Source organism: Bufo bufo, chromosome 3, assembly GCF_905171765.1.
Source record: "Bufo bufo chromosome 3, aBufBuf1.1, whole genome shotgun sequence".
Taxonomy (NCBI): domain Eukaryota; kingdom Metazoa; phylum Chordata; class Amphibia; order Anura; family Bufonidae; genus Bufo; species Bufo bufo.
Genome location: NC_053391.1, coordinates 278295932 through 278323130, shown reverse-complemented (window position 1 = coordinate 278323130; position 27199 = coordinate 278295932). Strand labels below are relative to the sequence as shown.

Here is a 27199-nt window from a genome sequence, read left to right as displayed (position 1 = left end):
TTGCTGCCACATCTGTGGCCAGAGCAATGATTCTGTGGCTCTAACAACTGGAGAATCATCTCAAACTAAAAATTTCCAGGGAAGAAATTTTGGAGTCACTACCATTATTGAAGTTGGCTACTTTTTTCATGGCAGATGCCTCAGTAGAATCTATCCGGTTTTCAGCAAGAAATTAGTCACTAACCAATACGGCAAGATGGGCGCTCTGGCTTAAATCATGGTCAGGGAACATAGCTTCCAAGAATAGATTATGTGCAATCCCCTTCTCTGGCTCTTTCCTATTTGGACGAGTCCTGGATTCTATTCTGGAAAGTGCAGCAGATAGGAAAAAAAGCCTTTCCAGCAGAAAAATCAAAGAAGCCGCAGCCCTTTCGGAATCCCTCTAGAAAATTTCAAAACACAACAGCTAGAGGGAAAGGTAAGACTGGAAGATGGAGCTACCCTAAAGGGGGAAGAGGATTTCTCTTCATTTCAAATACCAATACAGGAAAACAATGGCACCAGGTCAGTGGGGGGAAGACTGCTACTTCTGGCAGAGATGGGTGTGAGTCACACAAGACCAATGGATTCTAGACTCCATCCGTGAAGGGTTCAGAATAGAGTTCCGTTGTCCTCCTCCCCAGATTTTTCAGATCACAGAATTTCAGAGCAATTCTCTACAGAATCGACTTCTGGCGGAAATACAAAAACTTGTCAGTCTGGGAGCAATAATTCAATGCCTCATCCGCAGGAATTCAAAGGACATTACTCAAAGCTGTTCTTCATAAAGAAACCAGACAGGTCAATCGGAACGATTATCAACTTAAAATTCCTGAACAAATGGGTGGTATATCACCAATTCAAAATGGAGTCAATAAGATTGACAACTCCCCTTTTAACTCCAGGAGCGTTCTTATGCACCATAGACTTAAAGGATGCTTACTAACACCTCCCCATTCATCAACAGCACCAACAATACCTAAGGTTTGCGATCAAATGCAAGGGAAGAATTTACCATTACCAATGTCTTCCGTTCGGGATATAGTCAGCCCCATGCATATTTACAAAAGTGATCACAGAAATGATGGCCTATTTAAGAAAAAAACTAATAATGATAGTACCTTACCTGGACAATTTCTTACTTAAAATCAAAACGGCGTCTGGAGGAGCACCTTCATCAAACTTTATCCCTGTTAAAAGAATTGGGATGGATGATAAATTACAAAAAAAAAAAAGTCCCTGACTCATCTCAGGGACAGGACTCCTCTCAGGTTAATTTGCATATGTATCAAATCGGTTTTTTTTTACACAATAAGAGCACACAGAGCTATGGGGATTGCGGATGTCCTCAGCTCTATACACAAAATCCTGGTGACAGGTTCCCTTTAAGGGAGTCCATGCAGATCCTGGGTCTAATGACATCATGCATCTCAATTATACCTTGGGTGCAGTTCCACTCAAGAATCTTACAAGATGCAGTGCTCTCATCATGGGACAAAGACCACCGCTCCCTCAATTCCAAGATGATCCTTCCAGAGAAAGTAAAGAACACCCTATCCTGGTGGTTGAATCCGGAAAATCTAAAGAAAGGAGTTCCCTGGAACATGTCTCCAGCATCAGTGATCACCACGGATGCAAGTCAGAGAGGTTGGGGCGCCCATTTGAGAGATTGCTTCTTTCAGGGAAAATGGTCCATGCAGGGCAGCAGAGCATCTACTTCAGGGTCAACACATTAAGATACTCTCAGACAATATGACCACGGTCTGCTATCTAAAACATCAAACCAAATATTTACATGGGCAGAAAATAATATTTTTTCCATCTCCGCTATCCTCCTAAAAGGAACATACAGCTCTACTGCAGATTTCCTGAGTCAACACAAATTCAACCCAGGACATTGGATGCTCAACAGGGAGGTATTCTAACTGATTTGTCACATTAGGGGCTGTCCACAAATAGTCCTCTTTGCATCAAAAGAAAATTCTCAGCTGGATTATTTCTATTCACTAAATCCAAGAGACAATCCAATGGGAGTAGATGCTTTAGCTCAGGAGTGGAATATGGTTCTGGGATTTGCATTCCCACCTTTACCACTGATTCCTGCGGTATTAGGCTACATGCACACGACCGTGTGCCCCCCGTAGCCGTATTGCGGCCCGCATACAGCGGGTCCGCAATACAATTGCACCGGCTGTGTGCATTCCGCATCACTGATCGCAGGCCCATTCACTTGAATGGGTCCGCAATCACGGAGATGTAGAACAGAGGCACGGATCGGAAGCACTACGGAGTGCATCTGTGGTTTCTGCCCATGCCGACAGACTGTTCCTGCTTGGGTTTTGTAGTTCCTCTTTTGAACTTATATATATAAATATTGGATACATTTTTGTCCCTCAAAGCTGTGTTCCTAGTGGCAATAACTACTGCTCTTAGAATAGGGGAGATTCAAGCGCTTTCAATGATGGAACCATATTTAAAGATTTTAGACTGTCGTGAAATACTGAAGATGGATCCGTCCTTTCTGCCTAAAGGTAGTTTCGCCCTTTTCATAGGGAACAGGAAATAATGCTTCCCTCCTTTTGTGCCTCCCCCAAAAAGGTACAGGAGGAACGGTTCCATTGTCTGGACTATAGAAGAATAATTTTGGCTTACCTTCAAAGTACAAAATCCTGGAGGAAATAGACTATCTTTTCATCCAGTTTGGCAGGAGAAACAGAGTCAACAAGGCCTCAAAATAGACCTTAGCATGATGGATTAAAGAGACCATCAGAGAAACCTACAGACTCCAGGATATAGTCTGCCCTTTAACTATAAGAGCCCACTCGACCAGAGCCATGGCAACAATGTGGGCAGAGAAAGCCGAGGCCTCGGTTGATGAAATTTGCAAGGCCGCTACGTGGTCTAGTTTCCTGACTTTTGCTGAACACTCTAGATGAGATGCTCTAGCCAACCAAGACCTGGCATTCGGACGAAAGGTCCTCCAGGCGGTGGTCCCCCCCTAGTTTGTCTAAGTTGGTAGTTCTCCAGTGGGTGCTGTCATGGAGGGACATCCTGGAAACTAAGATTTAGTCTTACCGGTAAATGGTTTTCCAGGAGTCTGACATGACAGCACCTTTTATAACTAGCCCGCCCCATCCCCCATCTTCCTTTTTTTCTTTGTTTGGTTGATCTGACTTAATGTATCAATGTGATGTTTAAACATTGTGAGTACAAATAAATAAGTTAGATCCTATCCGGTGTAGTAATTTGGAAAACACTGGAGAGTGGGGGCTGAGAGGGACCTTTTTAATCTCTCTCACTTCCTGTCCCTACAGAGACCAATAGGACATCCTCCAGTGGGTGCTGTCATGTTGGACTCCTGGAAAACCATTTACTGGTAAGACTAAATCTTAGTTTTGTGTTGCCATGTTCTGCGTGCCATATTTTATTTTTATTTTTCTGCCGATTGTCTTAGATAGGGTCTAATTTTTTTGCAGGATGAAATGACTGTTTGGTATAATTTTGGGGAACATATGATTTTTTGATCGCTTGGAATTACACTTGGGGTACAAGGTGTTTTTTTTACGGCGTTTATTTAACTGGGTGGATCATGTGATATTTTTTTTATAGAGCGAGTCGATACAGACGCAGTGATACCTAATATGTCTACTTATCTATCTTTTTTTTTTTTTTTCTTTTACAATTTTATATAACGTTTGGAACATTTTTATTATTTTTATTATGTAAAACTCTTTTTTACTTTTTTTTTTTTTTTTGTCCCACTTTTGGGGGTCTGATTTGATCACCTGAAGAATGCATTACAATACATCTGTATGAATAATACTAATATGGGACTGGAGCAACGGATGACCATATGAGGTGCTCACAGTAGAGTAGGCTCACCCTGTCTACTCAAGAGTTACAATGGATACAAAAAGAACTGGGCACTCTCCGATACTGAAACCAACACTTAATTTAATATTAAAACCAATATATGGGTGGGTATAAATACATAAAACCACAAATGCAGTCGATGGTAAAATCAAAACCTTAAATAAATCAGAGCTCCTACTAGACACCAGTCGGAGTGTGTATAGTAGCACAACACAGCGCAACTCTGAATCCCAGCAGAAAATGGTAAGGTGCACCTGGTTTGTGGTAGCCTATATTGGCTTAGTGTAACCAATAGAAACTATGTCTATTTCTTCATTGAATGAGTCACTCGCTCTTATTCCAATGTTGAGTCCCTTGTAGTACAGTCATTCAAATCTGAGTTAATAGTAAAAGTCCATTCACTCCGAACAGAAGCACATATAAGAGACCGTGCTTATCACTTCACCATGAATACCATCAACAGCGGCGTCCCGCTGTGGTGAAGTGTCAGCGGCGTCCCGCTGAAGCAAAGTTGACTGAGTGCTTTAACAGTACATTTTCTCTTGCCGGCATAAATTTAAGAACATTCTTACCATATGTAGTTGTCTGTTCCTGATGTCGCTCTAGACGTTGGTTATATACTGTAAAAGACAGATGTCTTACGAGCTGTTCCCGTCTAACCTCCCACGCTGGCGGCTTGTGTGCACATGGACCTTATGTCTAGATAGAGGTCTTTGTTGCAGCTTCGTTTAGGCTACCTTTCGCACGGCAGACGGTACTCGAATAGGCAATTCGACAAAACTTATGGCTCCATCACAATTTATAAATGGTCATTTGGGGGATTTAACCAGACGCGTTTCGGGGCAAAAATGGCCCCTTCCTCAGTGGTTATCTGTCCCCCCAGAACACCCCTCATATATAGGGGTTCCGGTACCATACAAACTCTGGTCCAGATCATTTTTGTGGGTACTGGATGATAGTACCAGTCTTGTATAGTCACTAGGTTAATATATTGTAACGGACCGTTTCAGCAGACAAGGGGTTAAAATCCGTTTAGGCGATATGCCCCTTTCTGAGAGACAGGCACAGCTACTGCAGGACACCAACCTCCCGAACTGGATACAAAGTAGCACTCCAAACTGGAACCTCACGAATAGCTGCTAGCAGACGAACAGGAATCAGCTTACACTCCTGGCAATCAGTCTCCAACAGCGTACAGAGGATCCCCCCAATAACGAGACAAGGCTCCGTGTTGAGGGTCAAGCAGTGGTCTGAGGTGCTGGCACACCCAGCCTGGTTTTTATTACAGTTGTTTGCAAATACATGTCCGCCCACAGGGAGGTATAAAACAACCAAGCCCATCTGGTGTACACGCCCCTAGGGGACCAGAATGAAGACTTGTGACATAGGACAGATATGCAGCACTGTAGGATACACAGAGACAATACATCCCCACAATGCATCATGGTTTCCTCCTCTCTGCCCTGGAGACACCCGAGGCGTAATCCAATTATCTCTCAAGACAAAGAGAAATCACCAATACACATGTGCAGACAACAGGACAGACATCACCCTTTAAACACACAATGGGACAATGGCACAATAGAAACACACCCAGCATTTTCCTCCCAAGCTGACAAGTTACTTATTATAAATTGTTACAACTTTGTGAGTTTACATTGGCCATACATATAGCTTACATCAATTTAAACAGTATAACTTGGGGACAAACCTATCCAAAATTCACTTGAATCGGTTCAGGGGTTTAAAAGTTAGTATATGGCCCATAATCCTGGGGCAAGAGGCCAGCAGCCAGGCCTCTCCAAAACCCAGTGGCGAGGTTGGTTTCGCCACATATATCAAATCTATAATCCATAAATGATCCCAAGGTACTAATAAATATACGTTCACATTTTTAGCTCTTTTGTGGAATGTTATAGAAAAACAAACAGTATAAGAACAATAAAAGGTTAAAAGCAGGGTCAAAGCAATGTTGCAGATTAAAACCACGACATACGGATCCACACTCGTAATTGTACTTTCCATTAGTGTGAAAAAACGCATCGGGACCAATGCGGTATTGGTGCGGTTTGCATGTAAAAGTGCTAGAAAAAAACTTATTTCAATATTACTCCTTTAAAATAGGGATTATGTAATATTGTTACGATTAAATCTGTTGTAACCACAAGAAGGATAACGTTAATCATTCTGTAGCTATCTTATTATGGGTTATCTGATCGCTGATTTGCATGCTGTACATATGCTGGGAGATTAGCAGCGAAGAAATAGGGTCAAAGCAATGTTGTAGATTAAAACCACGACATACAGTTCCACATTCGTAATTGTACTTTCCATTAGTGTAAAAAACGCATCGGGACCAATGCGGTACCGGTGCGGTTTTGCAGATAAAAGTGCTAGAGAAAGATCCATTTCAGTATAACTCCTTTAAGATAGGGATTATGTAATGTTGTTGCAATTTAAATCTGTTACAACCACAAGAATGATAACGTAAATCATTCTGTTGCTATCTTATCATGGGTTGTTATCAGATCGCTGGTTTGCATGCTGTACATATGGTGGGAGATTAGCAGCGGAGAATGGGGTAGGAGCCCCTTATCAAGGGAAACCCGGCCAAGAAATAACAAAACTCGGCAAGGTTGACCATCGGTAAGGGGCGCCCACCGACCCTCTAGAGCAGCGGTTCTCAACCTAGGGGTCGCGACCCCTTTGGGGGTCGATCGGCCCTTTCCGGGGGGTTGCCTGAGGCTTCCTATTGTGGGTCCAGGCCCGTCGCTAACAGACAGGCAAAACAAGCAATTGCTTGGGGCCCCGAGCTGGTTGGGGCCCCGAGCTGGCCCGGGGCCAAGCAGAGCCGGTGCTTGTTTTGCGGCTGAGTAACTCAGAAGATCCGATGGTATATTCTAACCCCCAGGCGTTCCCATGGTGACGGGGACGCTTGCCTGGGGGTTAGAATATACCATCGGATCTGAGTTTTACTAGCTCAGTAAGATCGTAAAAACTCAAATCCGATGGTATATTCTAACCCCCAGGCGTTCCCATGGTGACAGGGACGCTTGCCTGGGGGTTAGAATATACAGGGCCACGCCGCTCACAGCAGTATATTTATAAACTAATCAGTAACTACTTTAACTTTAATCATTGCTCATTGCTGAGCTCTTTACTTGGATTATAATTTATTTGGATATGGGATATCTTACTTTGTCTTAGCTCCGGTAATAGCAGGCGCAGACGCGTGACGTTAGTGAGTGAGCGCCGCCCCCCGCACTGCCTGCTATTACCGGAGCTAAGACAAAGTAAGATATCCCATATACAAATAAATTATAATCCAAGTAAAGAGCTCAGCAATGAGCAATGATTAAAGTTAAAGTAGTTACTGATTAGTTTATAAATATACTGCTGTGAGCGTCGGGGAGGGAGATCTGTGGATGGCACTGTAGGGGGATCTGTGGATGGCAGTGCCATCCACAGATCCGCCTACAGTGCCATCCACAGATCCCCCCTCCCCTAAACAGTGCCATCCACAGATCTCCCCCCTAAACAGTGCCATCCACAGATCCCCCCCCCCTAAACAGTGCCATCCACAGATCCCCCCTCCCCTAAACAGTGCCATCATGGCACTGTTTAGGGGAGGGGGGGGATCTGTGGATGGCACTGTTAAGAGGGTATCTGTGGATGGCACTGTTTAGGGGGAATCTGTGGATGGCACTGTTTAGGGGGAATCTGTGGATGGCACTGTTTAGGGGGAATCTGTGGATGGCACTGTTTAGGGGGAGATCTGTGGATGGCACTGTTTAGGGGAGATCTGTGGATGGCACTGTTTAGGGGGAGATCTGTGGATGGCACTGTTTAGGGGGAGATCTGTGGATGGCACTGTTTAGGGGAGGGGGATCTGTGGATGGCACTGTTTAGGGGAGGGGGATCTGTGGATGGCACTGTTTAGGGGAGGGGGATCTGTGGATGGCACTGTTTAGGGGAGGGGGATCTGTGGATGGCACTGTTTAGGGGAGGGGGATCTGTGGATGTCTTTGTGATTAATTACTCTGCTTTAATTATGTTCAATTTGTAGCAATAAAAATACATCCTGCATATCAGATATTTACATTACAATTCATAACAGTAGCAAAATTAGTTATGACGTAGCAAGGAAAAAAATGTAATGGTTGGGGGTCACCACAACATGAGGAACTGTATTAAGGGGTCACGGCTTTAGAAAGGTTGAGAACCACTGCTCTAGAGGAAACCAAAGAGTTCAAAATCCGCGTTCAGTCCACCTGGAAGCAGTGTGTTCAACTCAAAAATCCGTTGGGTTTCCAACCCGGACATTTTGCTTACGTGGTCCCCCTCCAATCCTTTGGAACCCTATCCATAGACCTGATGGGTTTTTGTTGTGGGTAACTTTAAAATGGTTGGATAGTGAATGTGTTTCTAGGCCTTTCTTAATATTAGCTACATGTTCCGAAATTCTCTTCTTCAGGGACCTTTTTGTCCTCCCCACGTATTGTCGTTTACACGGACAATCTATAATATAAAGTCTTTCGAATTGCAAGACAAAAATTATTTTATTGTGTGTCTGTGTTTTGTTTGTAGTTGTTAGAATTTCACTAGCTTTCCGTGGAAACGAAGTGATCTTGCAATTTGTGCATTGTCCGCATCTAAAGAACCCACAAATATTCGGCCAACTTTGAATTGAAGAAATATGCTGTTTATTATTTTTAATTGTTGGGGCTACTTTGTTCCCTAAGTTCGGGGCATTAGTAAATGAGATGAGGATATTTGTGGGGATCATAGTGCCCATTATTTTGTCTTCATCAAGTGCCAGTGTTTTTGTATAATGGTTTAGATTTTTTTATTATCATCACTGTATGGTAATATTAACCGTGATTGTTCTCCCTTCTGTTCCTTTAGAAATGTATTCTTTTCTCCCCAAAAATCGGCTCGTTCTAAATTTCTCACTCTACTGAGTGCTCCATCTACAAGCTCCACAGGATATTCTTTTTCTAAAAATGCTAGTTAGAAGTACAGTTACGTTTTATTCTGCGAAACTTGCCCTGAGGGATATTGATGAGCCAGCTAGGGAGATGACAGCTGCTGTATAAAATGTAGCTGTTTTTTGCTGACGGTTTGATGTAAGTACAACTTTTTATTTGTTTGTCCTCCACATAGATTTTCAATTGTTAACATTAAGTTCCTCTAAAAAAAACATAGTGTTTCCTTTCCTGATTTCCAGATAAAAAATACATCATCGATGTATCTTTGCCATGGCACCAGGTCTGTCCCCAGTCCTGGGGTAATAATTTGCTCCTCCCAGTCTGCCATGAATAAATTAGCATACCTGGGGGCGAACCTGGTGCCCATAGCTGTTCCTTGAATTTGTAAATGGTAATCACCATTAAAATTTAAATAATTGTGCGAAATATAAAATCAATGCCATCAATTAAAAGCCTAATTTGTCTAGGGTCCAACCAGCCTTCTTGTTGTAACTGGGTATTAACTGCCCATAAGTGTCACCCACAGATCCCCCATAAGTGTCACCCACAGATCCCCCATAAGTGTCACCCACAGATCCCCCATAAGTGTCACCCACAGATCCCCCATAAGTGTCACCCACAGATCCCCCATAAGTGTCACCCACAGATCCCCCATAAGTGTCACCCACAGATCCCCCATAAGTGTCACCCACAGATCCCCCATAAGTGTCACCCACAGATCCCCCATAAGTGTCACCCACAGATCCCCCATAAGTGTCACCCACGGATCCCCCATAAGTGTCACCCACGGATCCCCCATAAGTGTCACCCACGGATCCCCCATGACTGTGAGTCACCCACGGATCCCCCATGACTGTGAGTCACCCACGGATCCCCCATGACTGTGAGTCACCCACGGATCCCCCATGACTGTGCGTCACCCACGGATCCCCCATGACTGTGAGTCACCCACGGATCCCCCATGACTGTGAGTCACCCACGGATCCCCCATGACTGTGAGTCACCCACGGATCCCCCATGACTGTGCGTCACCCACGGATCCCCCATGACTGTGCGTCACCCACGGATCCCCCATGACTGTGCGTCACCCACGGATCCCCCATGACTGTGCGTCACCCACGGATCCCCCATGACTGTGCGTCACCCACGGATCCCCCATGACTGTGCGTCACCCACGGATCCCCCATGACTGTGCGTCACCCACGGATCCCCCATGACTGTGCGTCACCCACGGATCCCCCATGACTGTGCGTCACCCACGGATCCCCCATGACTGTGCGTCACCCACGGATCCCCCATGACTGTGCGTCACCCACGGATCCCCCATGACTGTGCGTCACCCACGGATCCCCCATGACTGTGCGTCACCCACGGATCCCCCATGACTGTGCGTCACCCACGGATCCCCCATGACTGTGCGTCACCCACGGATCCCCCATGACTGTGCGTCACCCACGGATCCCCCATGACTGTGCGTCACCCACGGATCCCCCATGACTGTGCGTCACCCACGGATCCCCCATGACTGTGCGTCACCCACGGATCCCCCATGACTGTGCGTCACCCACGGATCCCCCATGACTGTGCGTCACCCACGGATCCCCCATGACTGTGCGTCACCCACGGATCCCCCATGACTGTGCGTCACCCACGGATCCCCCATGACTGTGCGTCACCCACGGATCCCCCATGACTGTGCGTCACCCACGGATCCCCCATGACTGTGCGTCACCCACGGATCCCCCATGACTGTGCGTCACCCACGGATCCCCCATGACTGTGAGTCACCCACGGATCCCCCATGACTGTGCGTCACCCACGGATCCCCCATGACTGTGCGTCACCCACGGATCCCCCATGACTGTGCGTCACCCACGGATCCCCCATGACTGTGCGTCACCCACGGATCCCCCATGACTGTGCGTCACCCACGGATCCCCCATGACTGTGCGTCACCCACGGATCCCCCATGACTGTGCGTCACCCACGGATCCCCCATGACTGTGCGTCACCCACGGATCCCCCATGACTGTGCGTCACCCACGGATCCCCCATGACTGTGCGTCACCCACGGATCCCCCATGACTGTGCGTCACCCACGGATCCCCCATGACTGTGCGTCACCCACGGATCCCCCATGACTGTGCGTCACCCACGGATCCCCCATGACTGTGCGTCACCCACGGATCCCCCATGACTGTGCGTCACCCACGGATCCCCCATGACTGTGCGTCACCCACGGATCCCCCATGACTGTGCGTCACCCACGGATCCCCCATGACTGTGCGTCACCCACGGATCCCCCATGACTGTGCGTCACCCACGGATCCCCCATGACTGTGCGTCACCCACGGATCCCCCATGACTGTGCGTCACCCACGGATCCCCCATGACTGTGCGTCACCCACGGATCCCCCATGACTGTGCGTCACCCACGGATCCCCCATGACTGTGCGTCACCCACGGATCCCCATGACTGTGCGTCACCCACGGATCCCCCATGACTGTGCGTCACCCACGGATCCCCCATGACTGTGCGTCACCCACGGATCCCCCATGACTGTGCGTCACCCACGGATCCCCCATGACTGTGCGTCACCCACGGATCCCCCATGACTGTGCGTCACCCACGGATCCCCCATGACTGTGCGTCACCCACGGATCCCCCATGACTGTGCGTCACCCACGGATCCCCCATGACTGTGCGTCACCCACGGATCCCCCATGACTGTGCGTCACCCACGGATCCCCCATGACTGTGCGTCACCCACGGATCCCCCATGACTGTGCGTCACCCACGGATCCCCCATGACTGTGCGTCACCCACGGATCCCCCATGACTGTGCGTCACCCACGGATCCCCCATGACTGTGCGTCACCCACGGATCCCCCATGACTGTGCGTCACCCACGGATCCCCCATGACTGTGCGTCACCCACGGATCCCCCATGACTGTGCGTCACCCACGGATCCCCCATGACTGTGCGTCACCCACGGATCCCCCATGACTGTGCGTCACCCACGGATCCCCCATGACTGTGCGTCACCCACGGATCCCCCATGACTGTGCGTCACCCACGGATCCCCCATGACTGTGCGTCACCCACGGATCCCCCATGACTGTGCGTCACCCACGGATCCCCCATGACTGTGCGTCACCCACGGATCCCCCATGACTGTGCGTCACCCACGGATCCCCCATGACTGTGCGTCACCCACGGATCCCCCATGACTGTGCGTCACCCACGGATCCCCCATGACTGTGCGTCACCCACGGATCCCCCATGACTGTGCGTCACCCACGGATCCCCCATGACTGTGCGTCACCCACGGATCCCCCATGACTGTGCGTCACCCACGGATCCCCCATGACTGTGCGTCACCCACGGATCCCCCATGACTGTGCGTCACCCACGGATCCCCCATGACTGTGCGTCACCCACGGATCCCCCATGACTGTGCGTCACCCACGGATCCCCCATGACTGTGCGTCACCCACGGATCCCCCATGACTGTGCGTCACCCACGGATCCCCCATGACTGTGCGTCACCCACGGATCCCCCATGACTGTGCGTCACCCACGGATCCCCCATGACTGTGCGTCACCCACGGATCCCCCATGACTGTGCGTCACCCACGGATCCCCCATGACTGTGCGTCACCCACGGATCCCCCATGACTGTGCGTCACCCACGGATCCCCCATGACTGTGCGTCACCCACGGATCCCCCATGACTGTGCGTCACCCACGGATCCCCCATGACTGTGCGTCACCCACGGATCCCCCATGACTGTGCGTCACCCACGGATCCCCCATGACTGTGCGTCACCCACGGATCCCCCATGACTGTGCGTCACCCACGGATCCCCCATGACTGTGCGTCACCCACGGATCCCCCATGACTGTGCGTCACCCACGGATCCCCCATGACTGTGCGTCACCCACGGATCCCCCATGACTGTGCGTCACCCACGGATCCCCCATGACTGTGCGTCACCCACGGATCCCCCATGACTGTGCGTCACCCACGGATCCCCCATGACTGTGCGTCACCCACGGATCCCCCATGACTGTGCGTCACCCACGGATCCCCCATGACTGTGCGTCACCCACGGATCCCCCATGACTGTGCGTCACCCACGGATCCCCCATGACTGTGCGTCACCCACGGATCCCCCATGACTGTGCGTCACCCACGGATCCCCCATGACTGTGCGTCACCCACGGATCCCCCATGACTGTGCGTCACCCACGGATCCCCCATGACTGTGCGTCACCCACGGATCCCCCATGACTGTGCGTCACCCACGGATCCCCCATGACTGTGCGTCACCCACGGATCCCCCATGACTGTGCGTCACCCACGGATCCCCCATGACTGTGCGTCACCCACGGATCCCCCATGACTGTGCGTCACCCACGGATCCCCCATGACTGTGCGTCACCCACGGATCCCCCATGACTGTGCGTCACCCACGGATCCCCCATGACTGTGCGTCACCCACGGATCCCCCATGACTGTGCGTCACCCACGGATCCCCCATGACTGTGCGTCACCCACGGATCCCCCATGACTGTGCGTCACCCACGGATCCCCCATGACTGTGCGTCACCCACGGATCCCCCATGACTGTGCGTCACCCACGGATCCCCCATGACTGTGCGTCACCCACGGATCCCCCATGACTGTGCGTCACCCACGGATCCCCCATGACTGTGCGTCACCCACGGATCCCCCATGACTGTGCGTCACCCACGGATCCCCCATGACTGTGCGTCACCCACGGATCCCCCATGACTGTGCGTCACCCACGGATCCCCCATGACTGTGCGTCACCCACGGATCCCCCATGACTGTGCGTCACCCACGGATCCCCCATGACTGTGCGTCACCCACGGATCCCCCATGACTGTGCGTCACCCACGGATCCCCCATGACTGTGCGTCACCCACGGATCCCCCATGACTGTGCGTCACCCACGGATCCCCCATGACTGTGCGTCACCCACGGATCCCCCATGACTGTGCGTCACCCACGGATCCCCCATGACTGTGCGTCACCCACGGATCCCCCATGACTGTGCGTCACCCACGGATCCCCCATGACTGTGCGTCACCCACGGATCCCCCATGACTGTGCGTCACCCACGGATCCCCATGACTGTGCGTCACCCACGGATCCCCCATGACTGTGCGTCACCCACGGATCCCCCATGACTGTGCGTCACCCACGGATCCCCCATGACTGTGCGTCACCCACGGATCCCCCATGACTGTGCGTCACCCACGGATCCCCCATGACTGTGCGTCACCCACGGATCCCCCATGACTGTGCGTCACCCACGGATCCCCCATGACTGTGCGTCACCCACGGATCCCCCATGACTGTGCGTCACCCACGGATCCCCCATGACTGTGCGTCACCCACGGATCCCCCATGACTGTGCGTCACCCACGGATCCCCCATGACTGTGCGTCACCCACGGATCCCCCATGACTGTGCGTCACCCACGGATCCCCCATGACTGTGCGTCACCCACGGATCCCCCATGACTGTGCGTCACCCACGGATCCCCCATGACTGTGCGTCACCCACGGATCCCCCATGACTGTGCGTCACCCACGGATCCCCCATGACTGTGCGTCACCCACGGATCCCCCATGACTGTGCGTCACCCACGGATCCCCCATGACTGTGCGTCACCCACGGATCCCCCATGACTGTGCGTCACCCACGGATCCCCCATGACTGTGCGTCACCCACGGATCCCCCATGACTGTGCGTCACCCACGGATCCCCCATGACTGTGCGTCACCCACGGATCCCCCATGACTGTGCGTCACCCACGGATCCCCCATGACTGTGCGTCACCCACGGAGCCCCCATGTCTTCGTCACCCACTGTAGCCCCCATGACTGTGCGCACCCCACGGATCCCCTCATGACTGTGCGTCACCACACGGATCCCCCAGGGACTGTGCGTCACCCACTGGATCCCCCATGACTGTGCGTCACCCACGATCCCCCATGACTGTGCGCACCCACGGAGCCCCCATGACTGTGCGCACCGCACGGATCCCCCATGACTGTGCGTCACCCACGGATCCCCATGACTGTGGCGTCACCCACGGATCCCCCATGACTGTGCGTCACCTACTGATCCCCATGACTGTGCGTCACCCACGGATCCCCATGTACTGTGGCGTCACCCACAGGATCCCCCATGACTGTGAGTCACCCACGGATCCCCCATGACTGTGGCAGTCACCCACGGATCCCCATGACTGTGAGTCACCTCACGGAGCCCCATGACTGTGGCGTCAGTACCCACGGATCCCCCATGACTGTGCGTCACCCACGGATCCCCCATGACTGTGCGTCACCCACGGATCCCCCATGACTGTGCGTCACCCACGGATCCCCCATGACTGTGCGTCACCCACGGATCCCCCATGACTGTGCGTCACCCACGGATCCCCCATGACTGTGCGTCACCCACGGATCCCCCATGACTGTGCGTCACCCACGGATCCCCCATGACTGTGCGTCACCCACGGATCCCCCATGACTGTGCGTCACCCACGGATCCCCCATGACTGTGCGTCACCCACGGATCCCCCATGACTGTGCGTCACCCACGGATCCCCCATGACTGTGCGTCACCCACGGATCCCCCATGACTGTGCGTCACCCACGGATCCCCCATGACTGTGCGTCACCCACGGATCCCCCATGACTGTGCGTCACCCACGGATCCCCCATGACTGTGCGTCACCCACGGATCCCCCATGACTGTGCGTCACCCACGGATCCCCCATGACTGTGCGTCACCCACGGATCCCCCATGACTGTGCGTCACCCACGGATCCCCCATGACTGTGCGTCACCCACGGATCCCCCATGACTGTGCGTCACCCACGGATCCCCCATGACTGTGCGTCACCCACGGATCCCCCATGACTGTGCGTCACCCACGGATCCCCCATGACTGTGCGTCACCCACGGATCCCCCATGACTGTGCGTCACCCACGGATCCCCCATGACTGTGCGTCACCCACGGATCCCCCATGACTGTGCGTCACCCACGGATCCCCCATGACTGTGCGTCACCCACGGATCCCCCATGACTGTGCGTCACCCACGGATCCCCCATGACTGTGCGTCACCCACGGATCCCCCATGACTGTGCGTCACCCACGGATCCCCCATGACTGTGCGTCACCCACGGATCCCCCATGACTGTGCGTCACCCACGGATCCCCCATGACTGTGCGTCACCCACGGATCCCCCATGACTGTACCTTTTTTTTACCTTCCTCACAAAAATTGACCAAGTCCAAATAAAACTGATGAGTTGTGTCTTTTGTTAGTTTTAAGTAAGTTTCTGCATCTGACAATTTGTTCTTTAGATGCAGACAATGCACAAATTGCAAGATCACTTCGTTTCCACGGAAAACTAGTGAAATTCTATCAACTACAAACAAAACACAGACACACAATAAAAAAAATTTTGTCTTGCAATTCGAAAGACGTTATTTATGTTATAGTGTCCGTGTAAACGACAATACGTGGGAGGACAAAAAAGGTCCCTGAAGAAGAGAATTTCGGAACATGTAGCTAATATTAAGAAAGGCCTAGAAACACATTCACTATCCAACCATTTTAAAGTTGCCCACAACAAAAACCCATCAGGTCTTAAGTTTGCGGCTATGTATAAGGTTCCAAAGGATTGGAGGGGAGGGAACCACGTAAGCAAAATGTCCAGGTTGGAAACGCAACGAATATTTGAGTTGAATACTCTGCTTCCAGGCGGACTGAACACTGAGTTTTAACTCTTTGGTTTCCTCTAGAGGGTCGGTGGGCGCCCCTTACCGATGGTCAACCTTGCCGAGTTTTGTTATTTCTTGGCCGGGTTTCCCTTGATAAGGAGCTCCAACCCCATTCTCCGCTGCTAATATCCCACCATATGTACAGCATGCAAATCGGCGATCTGATAACAATCCATGATAAGATAGCAACAGAATGATTTACGTTATCATACTTGTGGTTGTAACAGATTTAATCGCAACAATATTACATAATCCCTATCTTAAAGGAATTATACTGAAATGGATCTTTCTCTAGCACTTTTATATGCAAAACCGCACCAATACTGCACCAATACCGCACCGGTACCGCATTGGTCTCGATGCGTTTTTTACACTAATGGAAAGAACAATTACGAGTGTGGAACTGCATGTCGTGGTTTTAATCTGCAACATTGCTTTGACCCTGCTTTTAACCTTTTTATTGTTCTTTTACTGTTTGTTTTTCTATTCCACAAAAGAGCTAAAAATGTGAACGTACAGTCAGGTCCATAAATATTAGGACATCGACACAATTCGAACATTTTTGGCTCTATACACCACCACAATGGATTTGAAATGACACGAACAAGATGTGCTTTAACTGCAGACTGTCAGCTTTAATTTGAAAGTATTTACATCCAAATCAGGTGAACGGTGTAGGAATTACAACAGTTTGCATATGTGCTTCCCACTTGTTAAGGGACCAAAAGTAATGGGACATAATAATAATTATAAATCAAACTTTCACTTTTTAATACTTGGTTGCAAATCCTTTGTAGTCAATTACAGCCTGAAGTCTGGAACGCATAGACATCACCAGACGCTGGGTTTCATCCCTGGTGATGCTCTGCCAGGCCTCTACTGCAACTGTCTTCAGTTCCTGCTTGTTCTTGGGGCATTTTCCCTTCAGTTTTGTCTTCAGCAAGTGAAATGCATGCTCAATCGGATTCAGGTCAGGTGATTGACTTGACCATTGCATAACATTCCACTTCTTTCCCTTAAAAAACTCTTTGGTTGCTTTTGAAGTATGCTTTGGGTCATTGTCCATCTGCACTGTGAAGCGCCATCCAATGAGTTCTGAAGCATTTGGCTGAATATGAGCAGATAATATTGCCCGAAACACTTCAGAATTCATCCTGCTGCTTTTGTCAGCAGTCACATCATCAATAAATACAAGAGAACCGGTTCCATTGGCAGCCATACATGCCCACGCCATGACACTACTACCACCATGCTTCACTGATGAGGTGGGACGCTGTGGTGAAGAAGTGATAAGCACGGTCTCTTATATGTGCTTCTGTTCGGAGTGAATGGACTTTTACTATTAACTCAGATTTAAATGACTCTACTACGACCAGGGGGGCGTGGCTAGCAGAGGATGTGAGCAGACATGCTGAGCAGAGCTCCCGCATCATCTCGACTATTTATCCTGATTAGAACCCCCAAAAACCGACTTTAACTCACCACAGTTGAAGCCCTGGTGCTGTTGACGCCTGTTTACCCGAAGTTGAAACTTTCCGTGCCGATTTGTGAGCTAAAATGGGCCCAAAGAAAGACTCCAAAGGTCCGAGCAGGGAGCTGCAAGATGGCGCCGGGCCTGACACGCCACGGCGCAGCGATCGCGCGAAAGACATCCAGCTGGAAGCGGCTGCTAAGCTGGGGAGGTTCGCGCACTCACCAGAACTTGTGGACTTACCTGAATCAAGCGGGAAGCGAGACAGGTCTTCGTCTCAACCCGACCCTAATCGTGAGGGTGAGGAGAATAGCGTACATGATATATCTCCCAGCGGATCTAACAGATATGAGGCGCTGCGAGTCTGTACAGAATCGGATGACACTGACGCTATGGAGCCTGATATAGAAGAACCTACCCTCAAGGATGTGCTTAAAGCCATCACTCAGTGTGGGAAATCACTAACGGCCCTGAGAATGCAGGTGGGCTCCATAAAGGAAGATGTGTCTATAGTGCGCCATGATCTAAAGCGCCTGGCAGACCGCACAACTGCCCTAGAGGGAAGGATGGGGGAAATGGAAGATGTTGTAACCTCCCTCAAAAGAGCTTCTGCTGACCATACGCAGAAAATAGCTCTTCTAATGGCCAAACAGGACGACCTCGAAAATCGTTCACGGAGAAATAACGTAATCATAGTGGGGGTGCCGGAGAATGTTGAGGGTTCTAACCCATCAGATTATTTTGAAACATGGGCGAGAGAAACCTTTGGAAGAGAGACTCTGACACCTCTTTTCGCTGTAGAAAGGACCCACAGGGTTCCTACCAGACCGTTACCACCGAGTGCCCCACCAAGACCGGTTCTTATGAAAATCCTGCACTATAAGGATAGAGACATTCTCCTGCGTAAGGCCCGTGAACTACCTGATTTAACCATTGGTGGTCAAAGGGTGTCGCTGTTTCCAGACTACTCTATGGAGGTCCAGAAGCGGAGATCGCGGTTCATGGATATAAAGAGGCGGTTGCGCAGCCTGAACGTCCCCTACTCCATGCTGTTTCCAGCGCGGCTGCGGATAGTTGCTTTGGGCAGAACCAATTTCTTTGAAGACCCTAAAGAGACCCTCCGATGGGTGGACAGTCACGAAAACAGTTTGAGAAATGCTGACCCACAGGCGGATGACTGCTGAAGAACGGTTACAGCGGTTCGGTTTGCATGACTGAATATATGCGCGTGTGTGATAATGTGTCTGTGTGATTAGACAGTCATATACGTAGGAATAGTGGTTGCATTATCTACAGTTTATTGTTTTAATATGCCTCATACTGATGAAAACTGTGTACTTTACTTACATAACGGGTTCATATGACAATAGGTGGATTATTGAAGAGAGGATGTGGGGAGCGGGAATGCAAGTGAATTCTGAGGAGCATTGTATAGCTTTAATAATTAGAATACGTCACGCCTTCCCACTAAAAGTCTAACATGTAATGAGGAGCTGGTGGTTCTGATACAGTTGACTTTCTTTAAACCTGCAGTCCCTCTGGGAGCAAGAGCAGGGACCTGTCAGACACACCGGTGTCCTTGTCTTCGACTACCTCAAGGTAGGAGAGACTGGGTATTTTCCTTCCTCTCCTATCTCGTTTTTGTTGTATTGTTTTGTCTGTCTGTGTCCTTATGTTTGGGGTCTGGGTTAAGTTAGAAACCAGGTTGTGCAGGAATATACTATTATCCACAGTGGGACTGCAGCATACACATGTTGCTGAGTTAGGTCAGATTAGGATCCGACTCACCTATAGATGGCTGTTCTGTTCTAATGGCTAGTAAGGTCACATTTTTCAGCTGGAACGTTAGGGGAATTAAGGAAGCAAACAAGACAGGCAGTGTTGGATGGTATGGGGAAGTATCAACCCTTGATCTGCTGTCTCCAGGAGACTCATTTACTACCAGACCAAACTGGCATTCTTACGCCGAGATGGGCTGGTCACTGCTTCCATGCCACCTATTCTGCTTACGCAAGGGGGGTGAGCATCTTGATACACAGGTCTATTGCATTCTCCTGTTTCTCCCAGAAAATTGATAGAGAGGGCAGATATGTTTATCTGCATGGCTCCCTATACTCAGTTGAATGTGTAATTATTAGTGTCTATATCCCTCCACCATATTCCCCACAGGTGATGAAACAGTTAATTGCTTTGATAGCGGAAAGACCTAATGTACCTACTTTAATGATGGGAGATTTTAACAACATACCTAGCTTGTCAATGGATAAATTCTGGGCTTCTCCACAGGTTGTCAGCAGCGATCTCACTCCCTTCAGCTGATTACTACAGGAAGCACTAGGCGGTTCTCCTGTCGCTCCAGCACATTTGGTTCCCTGTCCAGAATTGATTTCATTCTGGGCAATGAAGAAATGGGCTATTTACTACATGACATTTGATACTTACCAAGACAAATTTCTGATCATTCACCGATTATGGCGACCTTCCAGTTGTTACCGCCCGTGTCGCGCAGAACTACTCAATGGAAGTTTAATCCCTTCTGGCTGAATATCCTAGCTGATCTGTCAGATGTAAAGGATGCTCTAACTGAGTTTTTTGAACGAAATCTTCCCTCTGCCAGTAGGATAGTAGTATGGGATACAATAAAGGCTTACCTGCGAGGGATACTGGCTGCTAAAATGAATGGGCGGAAAAAAGAGAATAGTGCTCTAACCAAACAGTTACTCCTGACGGTTGAGACAGCCGAGATTAATTATATAGCAGACCCTAGACCAGAGCTTGAAACTCAGTGGAAAGAGGCACAGCAGCAGTTGGATGAACGCTTGCTCCGAAATGCCTGTAATAAGCGGTTTTTCTTGAAGCAAATTTTGAGGAAGGGGAGAAGGCTGGTAGGCTGTTGGCTCTGATCACTAGGGCTCAACAGAAGTCTAATTACGTGGCGGCACTGCGTGACACGGACGGTATGGTGCAGGTTACCACTGAAAAAATATCCCAGGTATTGTTAGGGTTCTATAAGAATTTATACACTTCTAAAACTGTAGCTACGGAAACCGACATTCTAAATTTCCTCCATCCCTTACGATTGCCCACTCTAGATCAGGACCAAAGGACACTCCTAGATAGCCCCTTCACTTTGAGAGAACTAGAAGTGGCGCTGGGAGACATGGCTAACAATAAAGCTCCAGGGAGTGATGGCCTACCTGCTGAGATTTATAAACAATTTGCCCCAATTTTACTTCCCCAGCTATTGGAAGTACTGAATGAGGCCCAACGGATAGGTAAATTGCCTGATACAATGAATGAGGCGATTATAGTTGTTATACCAAAGCCAGGTAAAGTTCTGGTGGAGGCAGAGTCATATATGCCCATTTCATTGTTGCAGGCGGATATTAAGTTGTTGGCCAAAATATTGGCTAACCGTCTTAACTCTGTTATTGCCTCACTCATAAACAAGGACCAGGCAGGTTTTATGCCAAACATGTCGACCGTGATAAACATCAGGAGACTCTTTCTAAATGTTCAGGTGGGCCAGGTCCACGCCTTGAATGCGGCGGTCGCGTCTCTTGACGTGGCCAAAGCATTCGACAGCGTGGAATGGCAGTACTTGTTCCTGGTACTGGAAAAGATGGGGGTGGGATCAGTATTTATTGATTGGATCAAAATGCTGTACGCAGGCCCTACGGCTAGAATACAGGTGAATGGATGCCTTTCTGACCCATTTAATTTGAAGAGGGGTACCCGACAGGGGTGTCCGTTGTCACCGCTATTGTTTGCGATGGCAATTGAGCCCTTGGCGGAGGCTTTACGTTTATCAACGGAGGTCAAAGGACTTACATATGGGTCGGTAACTGAAAAAGTAGCATTATACGCAGATGATTTGCTCATGTTTTTAGATGAATGGGAAACGTCCCTGCCGGCTGCTATGGAAATTAACGGATTTGGACACATGTCGGGCCTAAGAATCAACTGGTCAAAGTCGGTCCTAATGCCGCTTGCTGATGGTATTGTGTTAGATCCTGTTTCGGCAGGCGGGCTGCAGATAGTGTCGAGTTTTAAATATTTGGGGATACAGATCTCCAGAAATAATAGAGACTTTATAGATCTGAACGTAATGCCGTTACTGGATAAGTTCAGGAATAAAGTACAGGCATGGTCGAAATTACCTTTATCTATGGTTGGCAGAACAAACCTGCTTAAAATGATTCTTATGCCCCAGCTCCTTTATGTGCTGCACAACGCCCCCATGTGGATTCCATTAGGTATATTTTATACTATCAATGCAATCTTTAGAGACTTAATCTGGAAGAAAGGGATTCCTCTGATTAAATTGAGTACCCTGTGTAGATCTAAGACCCAGGGAGGACTGAGTGTCCCTGACCCCTTAGCTTACTTTCTGGCGGCCCAAATGCAGCACATGAGGGGTTGGGGTGAGAAAGAACAGGTGAATAAGATGGGTACAATAGTAAAATACTTGCTTAACAGAAGGTGCCTCTTATCAGCACTAGAGGATGGTGCTTTTAAAGAGATAGGGAAGAAATACGGGGTATTGGATTTAATACATAGGGTATGGTGGAAAACCAGGAAAATGGCAGGAATTGAAGGATATACGAAGTTTACTCCAATTTGGCCGAATATCATGTATGCTGAACTCAATAAGGTTTCCAGTGTTAAGACATGGAGGAAGTTTGGCTTGGACAGGTTATGTCAATTATTCGGAGACACATCCCTCAAGGATTTCTCTACATTACAGCAGGAGTTCAATCTGCCCAAATCTCTCTTCTATGTATACTTACAAGTGCAGGAGCGACAGGAGAAATTGATGCCTGCCCAGAAGCACCTGATTATAGACCTCACGGCCACTGGTGGCGGCTCGGGGGGAGTGATATCGCTGCATTACCTTAGCCTGATGGAAGCCATGCATAAAAAAAATCTGTTACAATTGTTCGGAAAATGGGAAAAAGATATACCAGGATTGAAGGAAGACCAATGGGAAAAGGTTCTAGCTGATTTTCCTGATATAGCGGTGAGTGAGGCTCATAGAGTTTCGCAATTGCTGCTGCTTCACAGGGTATATAGGACTCCGAAAATGTTATATAGAATAGGATTTCGTACTGATGATACATGTCCAAGATGTGGTGCTTCGTCGGCTGACTTAATACACTTAATGTGGAACTGTCCGCGTCTACTCAAATATTGGAGTGAGGTGGTAGATCTCATTGTGAAGGTTTATAAGATTACGATTAAATGTTCTCCTATATCATGTATATTGGGATATGTTGGGGAAGTGTCAGGATCCAGAGAGGTTAAGCTGGCAATTCAGCGCATTCTATATCAGGCTAGGAAGAGGATAGCGTTCCATTGGATAGCTCAGGATCCACCAGAGTTAAGTGAATTAATAACAACGACACACACCTTGGTGCAACTCGAGGGTTATGTTTATCAAAAGAGGGGAAATAACAAAAAGTTTAACAAAATATGGTATACATGGATTGAACACTTTCATCTTACTGTTTAGTACAGAGGTTTGAGAATGGAAAGGGGAGTGGAAGTCATAGGCAATAATAAAGGAAAATGAGTATAATGTACTTTATAAAGCAATAAGTATGAGCTGATGTGCTTGTGGTTTGAATGTGTATTGGATTGTAATCTGCATATGCTGTGGACTTTTTCAGGGATGGACTGCACCTGGACTTTGGGGCTGGGGAAGGGGGGGGGGGAGGGTTCAGGGTGGGTTTATGTGTGTTATCACTTTTGTTCACATGTAAAAAAAAAAAAAATTATCTTAAATAAAAAGATTTGATAAAAAAAAAAAAGACTGTACAAGGGACTCAACATTGGAATAAGAGCGAGTGACTCATTTAATGAAGAAATAGACATTGTTTCTATTGGTTACACTAAGCCAATATAGGCTACCACAAACTAGGTGCACCTTACCATTTTTTGCTGGGATTCAGAGTTGCGCTGTGTTGTGCTACTATACACACTCCGACTGGTGTCTAGTAGGAGCTCTGATTTATTTAATGTTTTGATTTTACCATCGACTGCATTTGTGGTTTTATGTATTTATACCCACCCATACATTGGTTTTAATATTAAATTAAGTGTTGGTTTCAGTATCTGAGAGTGCCCAGTTCTTCTTTTTGTACAATACATCTGTGTTGCAATGCATTGGCTGTTAAGTGTATTACACAGTGTAATACACTTGCAGCCTCCTTGCCTGTGAGACCCAGGGGGCTGGGTCTTACAGGCTTCCATGGAAGGCAGCACGATGTCTATGGAAGGCATCAGGCTGCCTTCCAAGCCATTGGGTACGCATCACCGCAGTGTGGGTACCCGATGTGGACGGGAAGGAAGCTCCCTCCCTCCACACACCCTGCGGTCAGTGCTGATGGCGCCGGCATCATTATTTTCACCAATGCAGGGGCTCTGCTGTTAGTGCGGTATCCATGGAAACCAGTCAGTCTCCAGCTTTAAAAGCAATGATCCACTCATTTAACGAACATCCCCATACACAGGTCTATGAATTGGACAAATATTGGGAATTCTCCTTCCTGATTATTGTCTTGTGTAAAGGTGCCGTAAACGCTCATTCATCAGATGAAAGCATCTTTGATGTGGACACTAAAAACATTGATTCCCCATTCAAAGGAAATGACTGCTGTATGCAAGTACAGCTCTCACTTCCCCTGATCAGAAGGCAATTCTGAGGAACATATGGTGAAGGAGTCTTAATGCTATTTTGGCTTTTAGATAGCCTGCATTTGTTAACATCTGCATAACCTATAGTAACCACTATTTGCATTTTCACAGCTCTGGATGTTTGTGAAAAGTGGGGTGAAAGCCCACCATTACAGCCGCGGCACATGAGGGAAGCACTCAGACGACTCAGATCTAAGGAGCAGATCCCAGATTCTAAATACAAGAGGATCTTGTTCAGCTAGTATTGTATGACCATTGTCATGTGAAATGTGGTGTGGACAAAAGTCCATTGCAGAAGAATGAAGTCCGTCACACAGCAATCTAGGTTGGCAATGGTGTAATTGAGTGACTTGTATATGTTGCTATGAAACGTGTTTTGAAGTATTCCATTCTTTTCATACACTGTTTATTTCTGTTTTCCCTTTATATTATTGGGTAATTTTCACACTTTTTAGTCAGTATTTTTCATCAGTGTTTGTCAGCCAAAACAAGGAGTGGAACCTATTGAAAAACATATATTGAAAATATTTACACCTATTTCGTGTTTTGGATCCACTCCTAGTCTTAACATACAAATACTGATGCAACATATTGTCATATGAAAATGGACTTGGGTCATTATGTCGAGTGTCAGTATTGCCCTTATTTGTTTTATATTGTCACCCTTAGGGCATTAAAAGGGTTGTCCAACCCTTTTTATGATAGTCTGTGCAGTTCTCTATATTTCATAAACCATGCCCCCTTGCTAGGCAAAATGTCTGTGCTGTCCACATATAGGTCCTGTCCATAAGATGGCCGCTTAAGGAGGGTTCTGTGACCAAACATCGCTCAGCCTCCTCCATTGAAACACACTGCACCTTCACTTAGCTCCCAACAGTACAAGTGCAGATGGAAGGAGCAGTGTATTTTAACAGAAGAGACATCAAATGGAGGTGATTTGCCTGGTCACATGACCCTCCATCAGCAATGGACAAGACCTCTGTGTGGACAGCACAAAAGACTTTGCAAACAAGGGGGAAACCTTACGAAATATTAAAAAAAATGGTGCAGAATTTCCACAAAGGCAATATTAATAAGTGTCATATAACCATCCTACACATTGGTCATCTGTAACCAAAAAGTGGCCAACCCCTTTAAGGTTGGAAAAAGACAACAAAAGTCCATCAAGTCCAACCTGCAATCATGCTGTATTGATCCAGGGGAAGACAAATAAAAAAAAAATGAAAAAACCCTATGGGGGAAAAAAAATCCTTCCCGACTCCAGATGTGAGTCAGAACAAATCCTTGGATCAACGTCCATCTTCCTATTAAGAAGGGGTTGAGCCAAAGGGAAAAAGGTGTGTAGAACATGATTTGTATACATTGTCTTAAGCCTCAATGTTATTTTGAAATAAAAAGTCGTTTAAACCTCTTTTGAAGCTACTGTATTTGCTATCACTAGCTCCTGCAGCAGGCAATTGCAGAGATTTGCAGCCCTTACTGTAAAGAATGCTTCTTGTCTCTTATCTCTTATGACTGAATCTTTTTTTCACCAGGTGTAGGGAGTGGCCCTTTGTCTTTTGAGGAAGTTAAACACCGAATAGCTTCTCTCGTTTTTTGTATGGTTCTTTTATATATTAGTACACTTTAATTATGTCTTTCCTTAGACGTCTTTTTTCAATCCTTGTTATGAACTGATGCCTAGAACTGGATTGCGTATTCCAGGTGAGGCAGTACTAAATCTTTGTATAGTGACAATATTACATCCCTGTCCCACGAGTGCATATCTGTGGTCTAATCTGCATTCAGCTTATGTCCTAGGGGGGTAAACTGGGAGAGTCACTGGTTGAAAAGGATCAGGGTGTATTAGTAGATAATAGATTAAATTACAGCATGCAATGCCAGTTAACTGCCTCTAAGGCCAACAGAATTTTGTCTTGTATTAACAAGACAAAATTCTGTTGGCCTTAGAGACAGCTAACTGGCATTGCATGCTGTAATTTAATCTATTATCTACTAATACACCCTGATCCTTTTTTAACCAGTGACTCTCCCAGTTTACCCCCCTAGGACATAAACTGAATGCAGATTATCCCCAAGGTCCACAACTTTACCATATATGTATATTGAACCTCATTTGCCAAGCAGAGGCCAAACAGTAAGTTTGTCAAAGTTACAAAGTTTTAGTGTCATCTGCAAAAATAGAAACAGCACTATTAATCCCACCCTCTGTCATTAACCACTTCGCATCTGGGCCATTTCCCCCTTCCTGACAGAGCCATTTTTTGCAAATCTGTCACTTTATGTAGAAATAACTTTGAAACACTTTTACTTATCCAGGCCATTCTGAGATTTTCTCATCTCATATTGTACTTAATTGA

The 27199-nt window shown here is 48.1% G+C and overlaps 1 protein-coding gene across 1 annotated transcript in view; it reads left to right on the top strand.

The window, feature by feature from the left end:
* The window catches only part of TAF11 (TATA-box binding protein associated factor 11), a 151792-nt gene extending 125713 nt beyond the window's left edge, over positions 1 to 26079 (top strand). The window contains exons 5-6 of the mRNA XM_040424153.1: positions 24951 to 25100; positions 25186 to 26079. Of these exons, the coding sequence (XP_040280087.1) occupies positions 24951 to 25081 (131 nt within the window). The 3' untranslated portion in view covers positions 25082 to 25100; positions 25186 to 26079. The remainder of the gene's footprint in view (positions 1 to 24950; positions 25101 to 25185) is intronic.
* The last annotated feature ends 1120 nt before the right edge of the window (positions 26080 to 27199 follow it).